Raw genomic sequence first — 22,691 nt, 5'->3', positions numbered from 1 at the left:
ACTGCCTTACGTAATAATCTTTCAATCATCTTCTCATATTCTGCTAAATTTAGCGCAACTTGTAACTGCCAAATGGTCCAACGCAAGAACCGGAGCGCAACGTTAACAAATTTGCAATAATTCAATACGCTTATGCGTTAAAAATCAAACGATTATTTTGAAAAATGAAGAGAAGTACATTAAAGTCGGGATCCGACCCCTATGTCAGAACTAAAATAGATTACATTGCCAGTGCGTTTAGTCGTTAAATAATACAAAATTGCGCTCCGCGAAAGAATTTGTTAAATGTGTGCATAAGATCTTAAGATAGTATCAATATTTGACTAACGGATTATATCTTGAATTTCAGTTTACCAGCGTGTAATAAATATAAATAATTTCCATGATTTATGGAACTTGAAACGTTCCATTTTGTTCGGCGCCTCTGAGCGGCTGCCTAGGTTTGCCTGTGCCTAATTCCGGCACTGTACCATGCACGATAAATATTTGCACACGTGTGCTATGCATACACATGTTATTACGAAACAATGCAACGTTCATTCTCAGTATATTTTGCATTCAAAACTAGCCTGGAACTACTCAAAAATAATTAATGAGCGAAACCGGACGATGAAAAATAATTACAAGGTTCCATGTAAAAGCTCGAGCGTAACCTTGAAAATGTCCATGAAGAGAACCGACTGGTACGAGATTTGCCATAATAAACCTCTACGACCGACTGAACCAAATAATCGGACACAAGAAATGTAAATCGGTCCGCTAGCGACAGAAATACACAAGACGATCATGTTACGTGGTTAACCCCACGTGTTGGACGAGAAAGTATACAAGACATTCTACGGGATACATATTACGACAGTTAATGAATAGCCTAGCCGGTGTAACGAACCGTGATCGGTTACATCCATTTTGTCCAGTTGTTCGTAATCGTCGTCAGCACGTGTTTCGTCCATATGCGATTAAGTATACGCGGAACGCGTAACGGTTGAAATCACGTTGCGGTCTAATTTGTCGAATCAATCGCGGCGATGTCGGAGCTGGCAAGTGGCACGCGCAAAAGTTTGCTGGTGGTTTATATCGCGAAGAGAAGAGAGAGAGTCGACGCGTCTGTCAGGTAATAACGTACATGCGTCGTCCCGTCGACATGGAAACCCGCGTCCAGGAAGGGAGACAAAGGACTATAGTGCATGTGCACGTGTGACGAACGAAGGAACGCCACGAAAGATGACTGAAGTCGATAAATAATCGCTGGGACGCGAGTTCGACGTTTCGACGGTATCTCGTCGTTCCTGGAACCGGAAATCCACTTTCTGCAATCTAATCACGAATTAATCACCGTTATCCGGTACCGTATTCGCCGTGAAATAATTTCGAGAGATAATTTCGTGCGTGACACACTTCACGACGTTCTCTTTCGTAACTCTTCGACGATCAAGCAATCGCGAAAAGATGATGTTAATCGTACCGCGCCGCGGGTGATTTTTTTAAAACAGTGCGCGATGCATTGTAGGGAAGAAAGAAAGTTCTATCGCCTGATCGAAGGGATTTGGTTACCATGAATAAGTAGATTGCGGGACAGTGTGACTTACTAACCAACGCATCCGACCTAGGAATAATATTTATAGCGTATACGATCCAAACGATTTACGTCCTCTTCTTGTAAGAATATAGAACTGATTATAGGACTGATCTTTCTTTCTCCTACAAGTTCGTCGTGCCATGGAAAGCGTACGAGATTCTTTACGCGACGAAGTGTTTCACGGTTTCCGCGTAGAAAATAGATTAGATGCATAAAACAAAGTTGCCGCGTCACGTGAACCTTATCGGCGTAAAATTTTATAATACACAACGGGAACACCCGTGGCCACTGATTTCTATCTGAAACGAGATTTTTATGAGAAAGGCCCACGCCACGGGCAGCGTGTGTTCCCCTCGACCATCGTCCTTCGGGAAATCTTGTTCAGTTTTTGCGCCGCGACTTCGCCACGTCGAACCGCGTCCCCGTTTCCCGGTGTATTGTTTGAAAAAATAAATAGAGGCCTCCTCGAAAACGTAATTTTACTTCTGATCTCAATTCCGTGCACGCGTGCACTATTCGCGATTGTCTCGCCCTAGCCTCGATTGCATTAGTTCCACGTTTCATCCTACGTGATCAATTACTTCATTCATTATGTGTAATGAGCCCTGATAGATGCTACTCGCGGCCAACGCAACCGCGAAAAAGTGTCTCGTGATCGTAGTAAATTATCGAGTTCGTTTTCTCTCGCTGTAACGTCCGTGTCCCAATCACGTTTTCTGTAACTCGTAAGAATTTTACCACGAATCGCGTGACGGCATCGATACCCGATGAATCAATGAAATCGGGCTGTATCGATCGCGGTGAATGGTTGCTTTTCTCCATTGATCTAGTCTTTGGTGTGCGGTCGGTTGTGAACGTCTACGGCGTCGAAGTGCGTACATACCTACGACTTGTAACACTCCTTGTAAAAAGAGCAGCACGTTGATTAGAACGTTATCGGCGTCAATTTTCATTGGTCAGTTACGTTGCCAACTTTTAACACACTCTAGTCCTCGGTGCATGTATCACGATCCGGTAATATTATCGCGGCGATTGATCGTTGCACAGGGAAGAATCGAATTCTCGCGTGGAGGAGACTTCGTGGAGTGCAAACGTGTTTTGTACACAGTGCTCGCCACGACGCGTCATTGACAAGAGGCTCTTCCCACTGTTGAGTAGATCGTTTCTTTCCTTACGTATGTTAACTCGTTACAAAATATATAGTTACAGTGTTGCTCTGCGCGCGACCACGAATCAGATCTATTTCAGCCTTGAATCGGACACTCGTGAAACGTATTTCGAACATTTTTACTCGTACACGGAGTTGCAATACCTGTCCTGCGACTCGCCGGAGTAGAAATGTGCGTTCACTGTTGAATATCCGCGTTACCATCGTCGAACGATTTATAGTGAATGATCCGAATTTCAATTTTGAAGCTTGTCGCGTGAATCGACAAGTTTCATGATTTTTATTTCGTTGGAGGGGGGATGTGTGTTGGTTTCCGCGTTCGCCGTGACATCAAAAGTGCTTTCGTGAAGAGTAGTCGAGGAAGTGACTACGTGCCGGTAGGCTGGCAGGTGTTTCGCGTCTGGGAGCTCTGGCATAGATTAGGTGGAATGAACTATTTTCGAACGCACACGTCACTGGGAGCCTGATAGCGCGACAATAATTTTCGACGAGCAGGATCTTAAAAACCGATTGCAAGACGGCCACCAAAAATCCGCCTTGGCCGACCCGATTAAAAGTAGTGAGTAGTTGCACGTTGATCTTGTTCCACCTTTGAAAGTAATGCTCGATAACAAAAAAATATTTCACAACATTTGTAGCAGGATTGTCTTGTATTTCTAGAACCGTGGCGGCAGAATTGTCTCGTGCTTTGGAATTTCTTTTCTTTGACCGTATTACCGATTCTGCGTAACCAATGGAACAAATTATTGGAACTGCGGTGTTTGAATTTGCATAGCGCCTCTGTTCTAATGAAAATAGGACTCGAGAGACAGTTGGTATTGGTGTCAAGGCAACTTTTACGCAAATTAACACACTTGCACCAGTCCGTCAACGATTCAATTTACTGACATCCGTTCTAAAAATAATTTTTTTATTCCCTTCGTTAGTTCTTCTTTGAACATGAGAGGGATTGCCCTGTCTGTCGCTGAAACTATCGACTTTTATTACTTGAACGGTGTTTTTCTCCCCCGATGGGCTTTTACGTTAACGCGAACGTACACACGACACACGTACACATTACCCATACAAACATAATGATTTATCGTCGTTCAACCGTTAATTGTCACACAGTCTAACAGTGTTCATGCTATGAATCGTGACTGTACACGCCCAGAGCATCAATATTTACCTGCGATATTAATGATATCGCTGAATCAACCGAGTTACCATTCCTAGATAATCCGAGAAGAACGTTCAAACAATGACCCAAGTATTTTTTTATGTTTCGTCATTCCATCTAGCTACGATACATCTGTCTATCTTCATTTTCATCTAAATGAACACTGTGTTGCGTAATTCACTGGTTACGAAAGTATTTACGACCATTGAAAAGTTACTTTTTGAATTTTCAAAACGAAACTTCAGGAACATATTTTGAAATAGTTAAACTATTCAAAAATTTAAAAATAAATGTCAATATTTATCAATTCTGCACCATTGTTATACTTTTATCTTCAACGTTATGTAATTGTCGTTCTGCATTCTTCGTATCACCGATATACTGGTAAAGTATTGTACTTTACTGCTTGGCTGTTGCTACGGGCACAAATTTTTTTATGCAGGTGTGCATATCTTCCACGAGCAGCCTGTACAATATCGCACATTTGCTCACATTATCACTATACGATTACAATTGCGTGTCTAAGCAACTAATGTTTCAATGATAAAATGAAATATTTCCTAACGAACAGATCAAAATTTAACTGTTCGATCAAATAAACGCCAGGAATAAATTAGTATACGTCAGCCTTAGTGGTTATCGATTATTCGAATGGAATTTTGCCCATCTTTGTTATAAACCAAACAGTTATACTTCTGTTTGTATAAAAACGTACGATGTGGTATTGATCGAGATCATAAGTCACATCTACTTTCTATGCTAATAAGAAATAGGAGGCGGAATATCAGAAGTTTTCAACTTTCACGAAGGAAGCTTTGATCCAAGTTCAAAGAAAAGAAATATTCAATAAAATAAATTGTATGATAGCTTCTTTCTTCACTTACGTTTTACCTCACAATATTACGAAGAAATAACTTGTTACAGGGAAATAAAATAATAAGGCTAAGATAACATGTAATATGATACTAAGATAACATGTGATAAAATATTGATTATTTGATAATGAAAGAGTGGGAGGCTTAGTTCGTAATACATCCCTTCTATATCTCGACTGCGAACATTTCTGACCGTACGAGCAAATAACCGTAATTCACGCAGTTCGGATAACCACCGCTGGAAAAATGGCTGCCGCATAGAGTACGACTATCCAGGCGACCGTGACCGTACTCGGTCACGCACGCTTAAAATTCAAAACACGATATACCGATCCTCGAAACCTCTGTAGAGAGAAAAAGATTCAAACTGGATTATTTAACTGGGCTTTGAACCTGAACCGTATCAACGACTGGATAACCGGTCTATTAATTGATCTATTCAGACTGTTCGCAGATTCTATCTCCTTAAATCTAATATCCATTATGCCCGCGGTCTGCATTAACCAATTTTAACTGCTTTTAGGCCCCGCTGCATTCAATGCAACCAACTGCCAGGGGGAGCCCCCGGGTTCCCAGTCCTGGCTCGTTGCGTCCTTTCACACCTCCGGATCTCTCTTCCATACCTCATATGGACGGTACACCCCCGCAAGGCAGCGGTGTTCGTAGCAGTTTCTCATCCGCCAGTGGCCGTGCCAACGACGGAAAGCAAGAACAGCCCGGGCCTTATATAATTGGTAGTCCCATCGATCTGGGGAGTATCGACAACGTTGACAATATCGGCCTACGAATAGACCCTCTATCGAGCGGACGACGAAGGACACGCGAGCACATCGAGTTGCAGGAGGCTGGACCGCCCGAGTTGAGTTCCGAAGGTGAGATATCATCCTATGTATTAATAATGCTTTCTGTACTCGATGCCTGCAAACTGTTTCTATGGTCGATAGTAGTGGCTGCACAGCAAGAATTAAAAACGAGGTAGAAACTATCATTGGATACAGAGTCGAAGTAGTGATCGTTATTAAACTAAAGACGCATAGGTCAGGGAAATATTGAGGTGGTCTATAAATGGATTATTGTACTGCGGTTGGTCAATATTATCAAGATAAAACATTTTTCACTATCATGACAATGTTGTGAAAGTGATAGATAGACATCGATGGAATTAATGATCGCAATATCTACACGCGCGACGTTAAAAGTTAAAGGTTTAATATTAAGATACATTTTTTTGTGTTAAAATGCGTTTTTCTTGTTTGATAATAATTACTTCCAAAGAATGGGATAGACATCAACTCAATCCGAAAAGGAATTTGAGATATTCATGAGTTTGTATCGCATTGATGCTAGTTTCATAGCTTTCCTATATGCGTCGCGCTTTGCGAACGCATCGAAGCGCTGCACCTCTATCAAAGTAGCGTGAGCGGATTGTCCAATAAGGTTTGATATCCCTCGTGTGGAGCCACCCCAGCGGAGTTGTCCTTGGCCCGTAGTCTACAGACATCGTGGTTGTTTATTGACGCAACCTTACCGTACACGTTCCCGTATACGCGGCAAGTGCCAGTGGAGTACAGCACGGTGCTGACATCAACTTGTTGCCGGCTGCAAGCGCATGCGTTTTCGGGGTAGCACGTGTGCAGGGCTGTCGCATTTTGTGGACACCCCCTCTTCAGTGTTGTATCAAATAATTACGAAACCCGTGTCTTCTACAAATCTCATTTCCAGTATTGCAATCACGTTGATCCAACGTGTAAAATTTTTACGTCGACGACATTGATGTATTTAATCACATTATTACGTTTCCGTAAATTTTTGTAAACACTTTATTCATAGCTGCAACAACATATTCGACTTTTTCCATCCATTTACGGCAGTAGAAACGCATTAATGCCGAATGTTAAAGTTTATTAGAAAGATACGCCTAAAATAAGTATCGTATGAGTATCGTAAATAGCATCCATGAATTATTCGATTGTCGACGATCTATGAGGGTCACATATACCACGGCGGAGAAGTCACTGTATATCCAGTGCCACCTACGGGCTCGAATCAGTGTATCGCGAGCAAATTTGCAAGAGGGATATGAGCAGAGGAATCTTTGGTTTCAGAACTTACACGAATGTTTAATTTCGGTTGACGTTGTTCCGTGTGCATTGATCTATAAGTCTGTATTTACTCATATTCGTGCTTTTGTGAGTCAACAGGGGTGTGGCGAGAGACACGAAGCTCACTCCGGCACAATGACGCAGATATGTAGTTTGTTTAACCGATCGTTATCTCGGGCGGAAAAAGCGTACTATTAATGTACGTTAACTACTGTTTCGTGGTGACAGTGCGTATGTACGTGTTTCGCAGGAACGTTGACCATCTATATAAGTTGATTTCTATGAGCTAGGAGGAAAGATACGAAATCGTTTATGAGATGTCAAAATAATATCGGAGATTAATTTCGATCGTTACTAACTGATCAATAGCGAATGAAGATGCATATCTGAGGAGACTCGTACAACTGATTTTTGCCATTTAAATTTAGTATAGGTCGTTACTTCCTGTTTTTCCGTTCAATTCCATTTAATTGTTATTTTCCTTGTTTGAGCAGGCTGTTGTCTCACTTCCAATTTCGTTCGTGTACTTGTTACACAACTTGTTTCAGTAGTGGTGACGTACAGATAGATAATATATCGCCGGAAGTTATTATACAATGATTGGCGTTGAGAAACTATGAGATACACAAGCACAAACATTTTGCTTGGATTCGTGTCGCGAAATGATGTATGCATAGCATTGTAATTGGTCGGTTTATATTGAAATTTTTGACGTTTTTGTTCCCTGTAATGTGATCCAGCGTATAGTATATCGTATCAGTAACAATGTGTAACTCGTGATTATAACGAAGTGATAATATTTATGTTAGCACATGTTTGTAGTAACATACCCATGACCTTGAGAGACCATCGATTTTAAAAATGTGTAATTTGGCATGGTCTCTAATTAAGTTAATTCGAAATTGGACTTTTTCACAGTATTGTGTGTGCGCGCGTGGTTAAACATTCTCTGCTAATACAATCAACTTGCATTACTTATACGAATATAATTTTATGTGATGACATAAACGGTTTTCTTTTTGCAGTCGTAACGTACGCAAATATAGTCGCATCAAAAGTATTTTAAACCGGTGCAACATACTAAGATATACGGGGATTATTTTCACCAAGTATTTTTCCCGGATGATGTGATTCCCACTGATCGCAATAGACCATTTTATTTTAATGGAACCTTCCTTAAATACACAGCTATAACCTCGAAGATGATAACACGTTTTCGAATCATGTCAAATATGTCATTTTGTTCTTGGATAACGTAACAAAATGTTTCTTGGCGTGGTTGATAGAGTTGACTCGCGTAATTTGTCGGTCGATGCAATTTGTTCGGAACGAATTCTAAAATCTCTATCTCTGCAACCTTGAAATCACCAGATTGTATGTATTGTCGTCAATGCTTTATCAACATTGTACTGCGCTAGTATATCTTTGTACAGTATTTTCTTATCGTTGGTTAAGTATGATTCGAATCGACAAAGTGATGTGAGAGACGTTTAATTTAGCAAACACCAATATGGAAATAGCGCGTACTAAGGTGATACAATGGTACAACGAACTCAGATCCCGCATTCAACTTTATTTGCACGCTCAAAATCGTAAGTTAATGTATTAAAAAAATAATATACTTAGACAAGTGATCGGGTTAGACGTGTAACGTGTACATGACTACTGTAATCAAATAAAAAAAGCAAAGTTCCGAGAAGAAATATAACGTTGTTTTTTTAGATAACAATTTTGATCAAATATTAGCACAGTTCTTCGAATCGTTTGAACGTTTACGAAAGCTTTCGAATTATCTATATCGAATTAATATTACAAAGACATTGAAATTTTAAGAAAGCAATAATAGCAAACAGTGACAAATTATATTTGTATAATGAAAATCATTATTTTTTTTATGTAGTTGGCCCAATAAGAACGGAAAATGGCGGGTCTCAAGGTGGCGATCAACGCTCCTCACGGCAACACGATAGCAATGAAGAAAGGGTGGTTTTTATTAATGCCCCTCATCAACCCGCGAAATATAAAAACAATCGCATTTCCACTGCGAAATATTCATTTCTTTCGTTCATACCTATGTTCCTTTTTGAACAATTTCGGCGATACAGTAATTGCTTCTTCCTGTTCATTGCTCTTATGCAGGTACTTTTAAAATACAGATACATTTCCCTATTTTATATAATACAAATATTTTGATCGAATTATCGAATGTTTTTATATTTACTTATTTTAAATTTAGCAAATACCAGATGTGTCACCAACAGGACGATATACAACTTTAGTTCCATTAATTTTTATTCTTAGTGTATCTGCATTGAAAGAGATAGTTGAAGACATTGTAAGTATTCTATATTGTAACATTCCTTTTATTTAATAAAATATGTTGCAATAGTATTCCCTATTATAGAAAAGGCACAGAGCAGATGATGAAATAAACATGAGAGAAGTGGAAGTTTTGAGAAATGGTCAATGGCAATGGATTCAGTGGAGACATGTTGCAGTTGGTGATGTGGTTAAGGTTGTACTCTAGTTTTACTAGATCTATTAATGCGATAATGATTAATACATTTTTGCTAGAATTGTTTTTTTTTTTTTTTAATTTATGTAGGTCCACAACAATAATTTCTTCCCTGCTGATTTGATCTTATTATCATCATCAGAACCACAGGGTATGTCTTTCATAGAGACTGCCAATTTGGATGGGGAGACAAATTTGAAAATTCGGCAAGCCCATCCTGATACTGCCAGTTATTTGGATACTGCAGAATTAATGAATCTTCATGCAAATGTCCAATGTGAAGCACCAAACAGGCACCTATATGAATTTAATGGAGTGTTACGGGAAACTAATAAACAGTATGATTTTTTTTCTTATACAAATTTAAAAATATTATCATTTCGTAAGGTAATATATGTATACAATTGTAGAAGCGTAGCTTTGGGACCCGATCAAGTACTGCTTCGCGGTGCAATGCTACGGAATACACGTTGGGTATTTGGTGTGGTAATTTATACAGGACATGATACAAAACTTATGCAGAATAATACTACAACTGCGCCATTAAAAAGATCGACCTTAGACAGACTGACCAATACACAAATACTCATGCTATTCTTTATACTTCTTTTGCTATGTGTTCTATCTGCCGTGTTTAATGTTTTGTGGACAAAAGCTAACAAGGACGGATTATGGTATTTAGGTTTAAAAGGTGTGAAATTAATTAATTTATTTAGGTTTTTCTTTGGATTATAGTTACAAAATTAAATAATCATTTATTTATTTCAGAGGAAATGACTAAGAACTTTGCTTTTAATTTGTTAACATTTATTATTTTATTTAACAATTTGATACCAATTTCATTGCAAGTCACGTTGGAAGTTGTGAGATTTGTTCAAGCTACATTTATTAATATGGACATTGAAATGTATCATTCAGAAACAGATACTCCCGCAATGGCTCGTACCAGTAATCTTAATGAAGAACTTGGTATGGTTAATTATGTATTCACTGATAAAACCGGAACACTTACAAAAAATGTAATGGAATTTAAACGATGTTCAATTGGTGGTAAAATATACGAGTATGTTTTTTAAATTATATCGCTTACCTTATCACGTACTTAACCTCGTAGTATTGTTTCAAACGGTTATATCTTGCAGTTTGCCAAATCCTTTAAATGATGATGAAGGTGGTAGTAGTATTAACAATGAACTAATTAAAGATATACTTGAAGGAAGATCTGTACAAGATTCTTCTCGTCCCGGTGATAAGAAAATTGCAAACCATGCAACAGTAGTGCATGAGTTTATGATTCTGCTATCAGTATGTCATACTGTTATTCCCGAAAAGATAGATGATACTATAATTTATCATGCTGCATCTCCAGGTTATTTATTAATTTATAATTAAGCATTTTATAAAATACTATTCGTGTTTTAATTTTGTATGTATTATTTTTGTCTCATTTCATAGATGAAAGAGCATTAGTAGATGGAGCGCGTAAATTTAATTATGTATTCGATACTAGAACGCCAAGTTATGTGGAAATAGTAACTTTGGGCGAAAGACTTCGATATGACGTGTTGAATGTAATAGAATTCACGTCGGCTAGAAAAAGAATGTCGTTGATTGTAAAAACGCCAGAAGGAAAAATCAAACTTTTTTGCAAAGGAGCTGATTCCGTTATTTACGAAAGACTATGTCCGGCTCCTGTGGAAAATAGTGATCCGGATCAGGTTAGCTTAGACGATTTCCGAGATGCAACATTGGAACATTTAGAATTGTTTGCAACTGAAGGTTTAAGAACACTTTGTTTTGCTGTCGCCGATATACCCGACAATTTTTATCAAGTATGTGTTACTTATTTCTATTTTGTTATTTAGTTTTACTGTATTAAATCGTGAATGACATGATGAATTGCTTTTTTTCTGTAATAGTGGTGGCGTGAAACATATCATACGGCAACAATCAGTTTGGGGAATCGTGAGAAAATGATCGATAATGCAGCAAATCTTATTGAAACAAAATTAAGATTATTAGGAGCCACTGCGATTGAAGATCAATTACAGGATCAGGTATATAATTTTTATTGAATACACATGTTCTTAAAAATAAATAATTATTTATTTAAGGTACCAGAAACAATACAATCACTTTTACAAGCTGATATCAATGTTTGGGTATTAACTGGGGATAAGCAGGAGACTGCCATTAATATTGGCTACTCCTGTAGATTGATTACACATGGAATGCCATTGTATATTATTAATGAGTCGTCATTAGATGTAAGACATAATGAGATTACATTCGTTCATATAAATTTACTTTGCAAATATTATTGAAATCGGGATACACTTTTAGAAAACGAGAGAGGTTATAATACAACGCTGCCTCGATTTCGGGATCGATTTAAAATGTCAGAATGAAGTAGCCCTTATTATAGATGGAAATACATTAGATTATGCATTATCCTGTGATATTAGAATGGACTTTCTGGATTTATGTTCATCTTGCAAAGTTGTTATTTGTTGCAGAGTTTCACCAATGCAGAAAGCTGAGGTGATTTTTGTAATTTTTAAAAGTCGCAATGTACATATTATGTACTGTGTCCTTAACATAGAAATTATTTTTAGGTAGTTGATTTAATTACAAGTAATAAAAAAGCTGTGACACTTGCGATCGGAGATGGTGCAAACGATGTTGCAATGATTCAGAAAGCCCATATTGGTGTTGGTAAGATTCATAGTATATTACCTTTGTTAGAAATAAAAAGGAATATATACCATAAATTTTGTGGTTTTGCATCTTTAGGAATTTCTGGCGTTGAAGGTCTTCAAGCAGCTTGTGCTTCTGACTATTCTATCGCACAGTTTCGTTTTCTGAAACGCCTATTGTTTGTTCATGGTTCTTGGAACTATAGTAGAATGTGTAAACTGATATTATACTCATTTTACAAAAATATTTGTCTGTATGTCATTGAATTGTGGTTTGCTATGTATTCCGGCTGGTCCGGGCAAATCCTTTTTGAAAGATGGTCTATCGGTCTTTACAATGTTGTAAGTCGCGATGTAATTTTAGCTCATTCTAATACAATTTTTATAGTACAACAAATAAATGACGGTACATCGTTTACATTAGGTCTTTACAGCAGCACCTCCATTAGCTATGGGACTTTTTGATAAAGTATGTTCCGCAGAAACTCATTTAGCTCATCCGGGATTATATGCTACTAAGAATACTGGAGAATCGTCATTTAATATTAAGGTATTATACTATTTCTTCGATGATATTTAATTGGACGTGAAATGCTGTATTGTATAAAATGTAAGTATTGCTTACTTGTTTAGGTATTTTGGGTATGGATCATAAACGCTTTAATACATTCATCTCTGCTTTATTGGTTATCACTAATGGCTCTAAAAGAGGATGTAATATGGGGAAACGGTAGAGAGGGTGGTTACATCGTCTTGGGAAATTTTGTGTATACCGTACGTTTCAAATTACACGATAGTATTGGTACACTATCGATTTTTAATGAAACCGATTTTTTTAAAGGATGAGTAATAACATTCATGTTTGTTAATAGTATGTTGTAGTGACAGTGTGCGGAAAGGCAGGTTTAATAATAAATTCCTGGACGTGGGTCACTCATTTAGCAACATGGGGATCTATTTTGCTTTGGTTCTTATTTATTCTTATATATAGGTAAATTTCACGACTTATTTTTATTACGTTATTTGTGTTAAAGATACTCAAAGATATCCTTAAAAATTTGTGTGATTTCAGTAACTTTTGGCCTACATTAAATGTGGGTGCCGTAATGCTAGGCAATGATAGAATGCTGTTTTCTTCGCCTGTCTTTTGGCTGGGTTTGGTACTTATACCGTTAGCAGTATTGCTTTTGGATGTTACAGTTAAAGCGTAAGTATATATCTATTATGATATAATATTATCTAACCAATTTAAATCTCTTAGGTGTTCTATAAAAGTATGCCAAATATACCCTGTTCCAGAGTGAAGAATACAGTGTGGAAGTCTGTAACCGCGGCAGCTAGAGAAAATGAAATCCGAAAATCCGACCCTGGAGACATATTTAACAGCCATGATTATAGAAGCTCGTAAGTGTTCTTTTATTATTATTATATATAATCTATCAGTATTACACAAACGGTTATCATTCAAAGATCAAATTCCATCATAGAAACGCATTAGGTTCTAATATTTAATGAATGTTGTACATGCAGGATCGAGAAAGTGCACTTACTAATTAATATCGACAAATTACCAGTCGTACTTTTTGGAAATGTTACAAATTGACAAATAACAAACACGCGACAAAGTACACATTGCATGATGTATTGACAGATTAACAAAAAATACATTCATTATTTTTTAACATGCATGGCTTATTGGGTGTAGTTTTTAGCAATTTATGTTTGTAGAAAAAGAAAATTCATTTTTCTGAGCATTAATATCAGGATGCAATAGCAGACTTCTATTAAATTTTCAAAATTCATTGTTAATAAGACGAACACTTAGGTGCATGTACATCGCAGTGTATCGTTTTAACTTTAGTAAAAGTGATATTTATGATTTGTTTTTGTAGCAATTTTTTATCAGGCGATAAACTCACAGCTAAGAACGCTGCTGAAGTTCTTAATAATAACAGTTAATGTTTATCGCATTCTCATTGAGTAGAGAAATAAATATTACAACAGGAGATCGAAGTCACGTTCGAGGAGGCGATGGTTAATTTGGCGTTGGTTCTCGATTTGGTCGCCACGAAGGCGAAATAAGATCAGAATCTTCCCACTTGCGTTCGTTTGGCGTGATTTATGGCCCACCCATCATACTGAGCATGCTTCGTCTGCACCATTCCGTATTCCAAGACCCTAAAGAATTTCTACAAATTCCCACCTAATCTGGATCCAGTAAGCATTCCAACATATTACCTCTTTACCTGTCCTTAAAGTTTTTCTACTGTTTCGCAATTGTACGTGTACTATATATGTACTACAAAGTCTATTATATATTTATATACAAAATAAGGCAAATAATGTTTTCTTCTGCTTCTACCTACTAGAAATAAAATCAGTTTCTAAGGTTAAGGAATCGTTTTAGGCTACCACATATCATTTATATCATTAATAATGATAGTTTCCATGTTGTTTCTTACTCGATTCAACGTTTCACTTTGTTAGTAATTAATTCTATCACAACGTTGTGCACATACCTAGTTATCCATAATTTGTTTACAATTATTTGTTGTAGGAATTAATAAGTGACATTTATATTTGTAAATAGCAGTGCAGATACTCAAGCTTTCATAAAAGAAAAAGTAGAAAAAAATACTACGCGTACATACGTAGTGATGATTTTGTTTACATAATTACTTTTTTTTCGTTTAACCCGTGCACGTTAATTTACATTTCGTTTAATACACGTAGGCTTCTGTAGAATAAGGCGTAATCAGAAACAATGTAAATAGTACAGATTTTATATTGGGAAAAAACCGATTCTCTGTTGGGGATCACTAACTACTTGTTGGCATAAAAGGAAGTACTGTTTGTTAATGCGGTTTTCTGGTATGTTTTATTCGCGGTATCCCGTGAAGGCCTGTGCATGCCATCGCCGACCTCGCGAGGTGTAAGTACCCCTAGTAGTACGTAACTCGTAGCACTCCTATAATTTTGCACTTTCCGGCGAAAGCACTGCTAGTTAATCAAACCGCATGATCGTGTTCAGCGTTTTGCTAGCGAGTGCACCACGGGTATGCGCAACTGCTATTCCACTCACAGTCTTTATTACTCTTCACGCTTCTTTAATACTCTTTCTGTATCAAGGTGTGCACGTCGATTAGATTAAAACTGGGAGCTTCCAGGTGTAAAGTGTTAGCTACGACCACGTGGAAAATAATGTTGCTGAATGATGTTTCATTCCGAGGACATAAGTGTGGGCACAGTCTACGAATTTGCGTAACTTAACACCGCGTAATCGAAGGATTCATGGTATTTATTGTACGCATACATAGATCACGGATACCATATTGGGTCTTTCAAGATTACTCAGAGTACACTAAGGCTAAAAGAAACGCATCGAGACTGTTTGTCTTTAAACTATGTTCTTAGACTCTGAGAACACATTTAGGTTCTTCAGAATGTAAATATTCCACGGTATTCTCAAACATTTGGTAACGTCGTCCGTGACGTTGGCCGCGATGTCGAAATCCTCTTTCCGAAAGGACAGGGTTATTTCGAATAGTTTGTAACTGCAAGAATGCAAGCCGTGAAATCCTCAAGAATCTGAACAGAATCTCGGTATGATTATTTTCCATGGAAGGTCGAAGGAGGCATTAGGAACAGAAAGTTGCGCACCGCAAATTATTCAGCAACAAATGCACCGCATGAAACACTATAGATAATTAATCATCAGATAGATTGTCAAGAGAAGGCAACGCGCGACAGTTAACGATCATCGATTCGAAAGATTCTCGAGGCAAAATAATATTCGATAATACGATTTAAATTGCGAACGAGGACGACCAATGGTCAGTCGAGGGTTTCTAAAACGATTTTTGAATGCACGGCTTTGCAGATTGACGGAGACGGCACGGCTACTGAAAAACGTAAAAAGTGTTTTCACCAGGCGATCGAACACCGCCTCCAGAGTTAATGTCGAGGTGGAACTATCACGTAAGTTGTTTTGTCTACACGATAGGCTGATATTGAGATGGAAAATTAACAGCAAACATGAAATACTTTCAAGCGAATCAGATTGTACAGATTCTTTGTTTTCTAAGCTCGTCGTACGGTACCTTCTTTTTCTTTCTAACAAACATATTCAAAGGCACGCGCTTCAATCTTCCACGGCTTTCGTTCAATTCTAGATAAAAGGCAATCTTTCGATAAATAAATAATATTCAACGATAAACGCACTTGCACTAGTTTCTACCACACGTCTAAACAGTGTACATATATGTTATTAGATCTTAGCGTATACTAACAATCCCTTCTCAAAGAATCTTTCGTGCAGAGATGGGCAACGTTTTATTATAAAATTCAGGTAACGAATAAAAAGTTGTCTGTCTTTTATTTGTCATTTGTAATTTTTAATCTTCTAGACGAAGTTTGCCCATTTCTGCCTTTGTGAAACTAATTCTTTATGAGTGACTATCAAGGAATATCGTTCTAGCGTCAAAACTAACAATTCTGTAGATCTTGCATGTATGTTGACAAATTTGGTGTTATGACAACAGAGACTAATAGGTTGCGATCTTTATTATTGCACATGCTACACCATGCAGATGGATTTGCATTCTCTCAAGAGGAAGGAGGCTCGGTGACTCAGACGGATGTGATCAGAGCTTACGACACAAATCTTCCAAAACCAGGCGGCATGTGATCTTAATAATAGCGAAAAATCTATACAGATGTATATTATAAACAAGGTACCTCTTCTCAAGCCGATCAAAAAACAACAAATTAGAAGCATTTAGGGAAATACGGTATTCGCGAAGCCCTACGTAACGCCTGTCTACGTTTCACGATTGACTCGATGTTTCCCTCGTTCACCTCTGATCGAGAGCTTACTGTTTTTGATCGACGATGGGCCTCAAAACAAATAGTATTATCAAGACTATCAAAACGACGATCGAATCGTTTTTTGAAATTATAACACGATTACGCGCGTGAACATTACATTAGAAACTCCGACGATATCCTAGATACTTCTTTTTGATACTCTACGAGATTTATTGTATTTATAGCGTACCTCGAACTTGGTCTTGTAAAACCTTATATACTCGTTCGTGATAATCCTTGTTGCTATCGTGCATTTTCGATGCAGTGCATTTGTAAGTGCATTTCACTTTCATTCGAAATTTTAGGGATGTCGTCTCTCACCGGGACACACGCTTGGATTTTTCGTTTTTCGTAGCGCAACGGGAACGTACGGTTATCGAATAAATTAAATGGATAAAAAAATAAAAATAAAAAAAAAAATGAAAGATCGCGAGGATCGCGTAACGGTTGGCAATAAATCGTTGGTGCGATCGGAGTATACGTAAGGCGGCAACAGAGTTAAATTTTCGATCGTGAACGCAAACGTTTGTTCCAAAACATGTACTGTACTACAGAAACTAAGAAACGAACAAAATGGCGTTAGAACAGTCATCGTACGACAATCTGTCGTCGAGCACATTTTCGAACACAGACTCTTCTTGGAAAGTAATAGATTATATTTTTTAACGAAACAGAGTATTTTACCGCTCCTATAGATCGTGATCGACGATCGTAGGAGGACCACGTTTAACATCGTGCCAGAAAAAGACTGTTCCCACTTGTTCTACGTACTTCGATAATTTCTGTAGTCGTTTCCCTTTATTTTTTACCGCCGATTATGAATGTTTTATTACTGTACATACGATGATTGCGTTGTTATCTAGTCAAGAATTTGATATGGATCTTTCCATTCGGGACTCACTCTTCCGCCCATCGCGAACACTCATTTTTTAAGTTTACGACTGATTGAATTTTAATAGAAAGATTATACGTACATATGTATAGCAACAATTATATAAACATATATTATGTTCGGAATAAAGTGATGATGAAGAAATCTGTTACCTTTTTGCAAATTGTTTGGTATCCGGTCAGGATCGTTCGAAAAAGATTTCGAGAAAATCTTGTACAAGTGAATCAGAAATTTTTATTAAAACGATAATAAGTATGCAAGTACAAAGCACATGTAGATACACTGTTCCAGTAAGCGATTGATGTATATAAAATGTGTGTGTATATATATACATATATACATATATATATATATATATATATATATTTATATTTATAATTTATTTAATTTCTACAATTCTTTTACGTCTCTTTTATTTGCTCATCGTTTGTACGTTTTACTTAATGCATTGTTGTATTATAGAACACAGTGTACCTCTCATCGTCGTTGACGAAATTAACGATGCCAATGGATTGTCCGGGGAGTACGCTGAAGTCCATTACGTTGAAAATACCTGAACATTCGTACAGAAGATTTAATTATTAATATGGATGAAATTTTTATATAATATTTTTTTTTTATACATGTTAACGATTCTACTTAGAAGATTAATAATTACGTAAGAATCCACTTCATTGTCTTCCTCTTCCTTTCCATTAATGATAATGTATTGCCAATTTATTTAAGTACTCTCGTTCAAGTTATCTTCGATGGTTCCAGTTTGAGGCTAATGAAGAAGTTCTCTCGATCCTCTCTGTATCGAGTTTTCAACAGAAATTCGCGCGTAAACGAGTGTCCTGGGAAATCGTATCCACGAGCGCGTTTCTGGCAATCCGTCAGCCAGGACACGACATCAAGGACCAGTTTCATCCTTGGCTCCATATCCCTCAATCGTTCCTGTTCCTTCGCAAGAGCCCTGCGTTTCAGGACAATGTTATTCCAACGGTAAAAATACTTCCATGCTAAATCCTGCTGTCTCGACGTCCACAACAAATCACTTTCCTCCTCGTAGATGGTCGTCTGATTTTTTTTATATTTCATTTTGGCGAAAACAGACACCAGGATACGTTTACCTAAACCATGCTTCTGTTCTAAATCCTCGTTACTTTTCAGACTTACAGCATCCTTGTTTACGTTAACCGAGTTTGTATATTTTGAACGTTCCTGAAATGCTTTGTCCGGTACTGCGTACAAGCGATCATTGTCTTGATGGCACTCCATGCATCTCAAGCCAAGAATTTGATCTATTAGGTCACCAACGTATGGCATAGAAGGTGCTTTGCTTTCTGCCTTAGTCCAAGCTCGTCGATACGCCAGGCTACATGGACTTTTGTAAATCTTGCAGAGCCTTTCCATGGTGTCGTACCTATAAGCGTGAAAATAATTTGTACGAGAAAATGTGTATCTACAATATTTGGTTGAAGTTTATCATAGTGAGATTTCAAAAATATTAGAAGACGAAGGTGGTAGCTTGTATGCGTACTTTGAGAACAAAGTTATCTATTTAAAGGACATCATACCTATTGGCATGATGGACGCGTAAGTAAGACCAACTGCTTCTCAGCCTATAAATCGGAGGCGCTTGCAGCCCGGCTAGAATAGACCTGCACGAATGAAAATTTCCCATGGCGAAACACTTGCTGGCCGCGTTCACGAGTCTCGCGATCATTCTAGTTCTGACGCCTAACTTTTTGATCGCGAGAATCTCGCTGACAGCGAGACAAGAAATCCTGTGGCTGAACGCTATCCACGCGGCCAAGTTGCAAGCGTTCTTGGAGCTTCTTTGGAATACCAAGATCTCGATCTCTTCCGGAGGAATTCGAACGAAGAGATCGCGATCGATCAGGGTGAGCTGGTTGGCCAGAGTTGAGCTGTCTATGTCCCAAATGGTGATTCTGAAATCCATTCTCAGCAATCTTCTCAACTGATCCGTGGTACTGTTCTCCTGATTCTCGTATTTCCTTTTCTTTTTGCCAGATCCGTTCCCAGAGAAGATTCGTTCCAGGAAACTGGGTTTCTCTTCGGCCACGATGATGGGGTCCTCGCATTGGCATTTTCTCCTCTTACAGAATAACTTCCGTTTCGTCGGTCGTTCCTTCTCCTGTTGATAATTTCTCAGGTGGCTCAGGTGCTGCCTCAGTTCCCTGTTGCAATACAATTGGTAAGGTTCGATCGCGATCCGGATATCATCTTTGGTTACTACCTGTAGGCAGCAGAGGCAGGTCTGGGTCTGTACCAGTATTCCGGTGTCCAGAATAGTACTACGCGTCTTCTCGCCGTAGATCCGATGGACCCAAACCTACCTGATTGAAGAGCGGTGTAGGAAATACTGGCTGCTAGTTGGCGCCGCGACACCGGAAGCCTTAGTTCGATATCGCTTGGCTGTCGACGGATGGTGACCAGGCTGAAGGATCTGCGTCCTTGGAGGCAGCTTCGTTCGCCAGGTTGAACGGTCCAAGGTCCCAACGAGCGAAGAAAATGCGCTGTCGCGCAAAGGCCATATCTCCTGAAATGTCTGGGACGCTTCGTGGATCTGCAACGTCCTTTTTCCTCGCCCTCCCACACTTTCACGCCTTCCTCCATGAGAACGTAGAAATTCTGCGCTCTCTTTGCCTCCGATTTCACGCGGCTGCAATCTCTGAGGACCAGCCCCGAATGACACTTCTCCGGTACTCCGAATCCAAAACGCGATATCCTTCCTGCCAAACATCTCGTAGCACCTTTCGACTTTTCACGACGGTCGTCCGTGTCCTTTTTCGTCGAAGTAATTTCCAGCGCCTCGTCCTTGTACCATACGTTCCGTTTCTCGTTACATTTGTCGTCGTTCGCGCGATTGCGAGGGCAACTCTGGCAGATAGCAAAGAACTTGCTCGTGTTATAGTATTTACGATTGTGGTCCCTGATGAACAACACGTCGCACAGGCCGTCGTTTTGGTCCTTCTTCTCGAAACACTGGCACGTCGGCCAGCTGCGGCTGACTTTCTCGATTTTGCTCGGCGAGAAATCCTCCAGTTCGTTTTTTATGTCCTCCAAGCTGGCGCCAGCGAATCGCACGGGAACTGGAGCGTACATGCCACTGGACAACTCGTTGTAAGAGTGCCCGAGGTACAGATCCTTTCGAGTCCAAGTCGGAGACGAGTGATCGCCAGCTCCGCCGTAGTGTGTCCACACTCTGTACGTATTAAACGTTTAGTACCTTAAAGTAAGTTTATATACCGCTACCCTGAAGCAAATAATAAATAATATAACCTGCACACTGCCATTTTCCCGTCAGTTTTAGCCTCCTTCCGAATCTCGATCTCCGAGGAGAGAACGTACAACGTCGTGGAGCTGGAAGAACTCGCAGCCGTGGTTTCCGACAACGAGCTCCTGTCCATCCTTCTGGCCAGCAAGCTTTCCACTTCCTCGCGCCATTTCTTCCAGAAAATCTGTCTCCTTTGTACACCGCCTAGCTCGTAATAGTTGGTCCTTCCATTCACGAATCTAATCGCGTCAACGTCGGTCAGAGATAAAATAATAATCCGCGCGACTAAGTAGTTACTGTTAAACATTGCGTACCGGGCCGTATTTATTAACGAACTGTCTACCTTGCCTTTAATGTTTTGCGGTGTCTCCTGCTGAACACGCTCAGGGTAACGTACTGCAAAGGATACACCGAGATCAGCTCGAAACTCTCGATGCTGGGATCGAGGCCACGCGGACAGAAGTACTCGGTGTTGCCTTTGAAAACGTCCGCGGCTACGATCAATTTGGACGGCGTGAGACCGAGAGAAACCTGACGGATTCCGCGTCCGTTTCTGGTGGTCTCCGCGAACGGAGATTCCACGAGAACGATATCCGAGAAGTCGGAGTACTCGGAGGACAGCAGCTTCCGAATTCTGTTATGCTCCGTTTCTCGACGCGTCGTTCGACGTCTGGGAGTCTGAGCTTTGCGCGACGTATGCATAAAGTACAATTTTCCTTCGACGTGCAGAGAGTAGGATCGTTTGGACGAGTCGTGTACGAGATTCAACGCGACCGGAGAATTTTTCAAAAGCCCCGAACCGACCGATGCTCGCTCGTGAGAGGTTAACGAGTTTCGAATAAATATATACGATCTGCGAAAATTAATAATCGAACAACTTCTCGACGGATTAATGATAGAGGGTGTTTCAAAACTTTTAAGATTGTTTGACGCGATTCACAGTAAGGGGATCTACTCTCTACGTTAATGGGAATAAATTAAAATGCAGAATCTTTATATCAGTGTCTTTATTTTTCAGTTCGATGCCTCTATCGAGTATCACGACTCGTACAGAAAGTCAGCGACAGAGGGGACTAAGTTTAAAGATCCGGTCCTACGTGGTAAAAGTTTCCGCAGTGCCTTGTCTCGGTTAATAAGGATTATTAGCCGGTTTTTTTAAGGTTCTCCTTAATCACTATAATACGATAATAAATAACATGTAAAAAAAGACGTACGGGTAAAAGACGTAAAAAAGAAGCTCACCAATAGGGGGAGCGCTCTTTCGTCTAGAATATAATCGATGTAGGTTTCAAAAGAGCGTGCAAAAATGTACATTGTGGCAGAGGTACAAGGTGGACTTTCCTAATCGATTTGTCCGACTTAAACGAAAGCTAGGTACTTTATCGATTATTATGATCCGGATTTACTTTGATGGTGACTTTGTTGCTCAGAGCAGACGCGAGCTTCTCGATGTTGCTTTGCGGCAACTTGCCAGGTTGCGGCAACTCCGAATTCGTTGTTTCGTTGTTGGTCGTTGCTGCGTTCTCGGGGATCGACTTGATGCCTGGTTGTGCTTC

The 22,691-nt window shown here is 39.1% G+C and overlaps 3 protein-coding genes across 13 annotated transcripts in view; 1 reads left to right on the top strand and 2 right to left on the bottom strand.

Moving 5' to 3' along the window:
* Atp8a (ATPase phospholipid transporting 8A1) overlaps positions 1 to 18,139 on the top strand; it is a 25,316-nt gene extending 7,177 nt beyond the window's left edge. For 2 of the 8 annotated variants that reach the window (XM_076763413.1, XM_076763415.1), the window contains 22 exons: positions 5,305 to 5,653; positions 8,383 to 8,475; positions 8,784 to 9,022; positions 9,120 to 9,218; positions 9,288 to 9,398; positions 9,489 to 9,736; positions 9,809 to 10,089; positions 10,167 to 10,461; positions 10,541 to 10,767; positions 10,854 to 11,230; positions 11,318 to 11,455; positions 11,513 to 11,665; positions 11,742 to 11,939; positions 12,014 to 12,113; positions 12,192 to 12,436; positions 12,519 to 12,644; positions 12,728 to 12,868; positions 12,967 to 13,085; positions 13,167 to 13,301; positions 13,394 to 13,498; positions 15,975 to 16,072; positions 16,684 to 18,139. In XM_076763413.1, the coding sequence (XP_076619528.1) occupies positions 5,320 to 5,653; positions 8,383 to 8,475; positions 8,784 to 9,022; positions 9,120 to 9,218; positions 9,288 to 9,398; positions 9,489 to 9,736; positions 9,809 to 10,089; positions 10,167 to 10,461; positions 10,541 to 10,767; positions 10,854 to 11,230; positions 11,318 to 11,455; positions 11,513 to 11,665; positions 11,742 to 11,939; positions 12,014 to 12,113; positions 12,192 to 12,436; positions 12,519 to 12,644; positions 12,728 to 12,868; positions 12,967 to 13,085; positions 13,167 to 13,301; positions 13,394 to 13,498; positions 15,975 to 16,072; positions 16,684 to 16,781 (3,960 nt within the window). In that variant the 5' untranslated portion in view covers positions 5,305 to 5,319 and the 3' untranslated portion in view covers positions 16,782 to 18,139. The other 6 variants (XM_076763414.1, XM_076763418.1, XM_076763421.1 and 3 more) reach the window with 6 other exon arrangements.
* Positions 18,064 to 22,477, bottom strand: LOC143340961 (uncharacterized). The gene is made up of 6 exons (XM_076763426.1): positions 22,378 to 22,477; positions 21,141 to 21,374; positions 20,095 to 21,063; positions 19,412 to 20,035; positions 18,511 to 19,257; positions 18,064 to 18,405 (listed from the first exon to the last, which is right to left on the bottom strand). The coding sequence occupies exons 2-5, from the start codon at positions 21,266 to 21,268 to the stop codon at positions 18,588 to 18,590; spliced, it is 2,391 nt and encodes a 796-aa protein (XP_076619541.1). The 5' UTR covers positions 21,269 to 21,374; positions 22,378 to 22,477; the 3' UTR covers positions 18,064 to 18,405; positions 18,511 to 18,587.
* LOC143340960 (uncharacterized) overlaps positions 22,128 to 22,691 on the bottom strand; it is a 49,629-nt gene continuing 49,065 nt past the window's right edge. For all 4 annotated transcript variants that reach the window (XM_076763425.1, XM_076763422.1, XM_076763423.1 and 1 more), the window contains exon 14: positions 22,128 to 22,691. In XM_076763425.1, coding sequence (XP_076619540.1) covers positions 22,515 to 22,691 — 177 coding nt within the window. In that variant the 3' untranslated portion in view covers positions 22,128 to 22,514.

The sequence above is a fragment of the Colletes latitarsis genome, chromosome 4 (genome assembly GCF_051014445.1).
Source record: "Colletes latitarsis isolate SP2378_abdomen chromosome 4, iyColLati1, whole genome shotgun sequence".
NCBI classification, from domain to species: Eukaryota; Metazoa; Arthropoda; class Insecta; order Hymenoptera; family Colletidae; genus Colletes; species Colletes latitarsis.
This window is presented reverse-complemented; position numbering and strand designations above follow the sequence as displayed.

Bases quoted from the DNA above. Each gene is read 5' to 3' on its own strand.
- LOC143340961 (XM_076763426.1), bottom strand. From the start codon at position 21,268: ATGGACAGGAGCTCGTTGTCGGAAACCACGGCTGCGAGTTCTTCCAGC. The intron at 21,064-21,140 runs GTTATATTATTT...TAATACGTACAG, and splicing joins GGGAAAATGGCAGTGTGCAG to AGTGTGGACACACTACGGCG. The intron at 19,258-19,411 runs GTATGATGTCCT...TCACGCTTATAG, and splicing joins CGCGTCCATCATGCCAATAG to GTACGACACCATGGAAAGGC.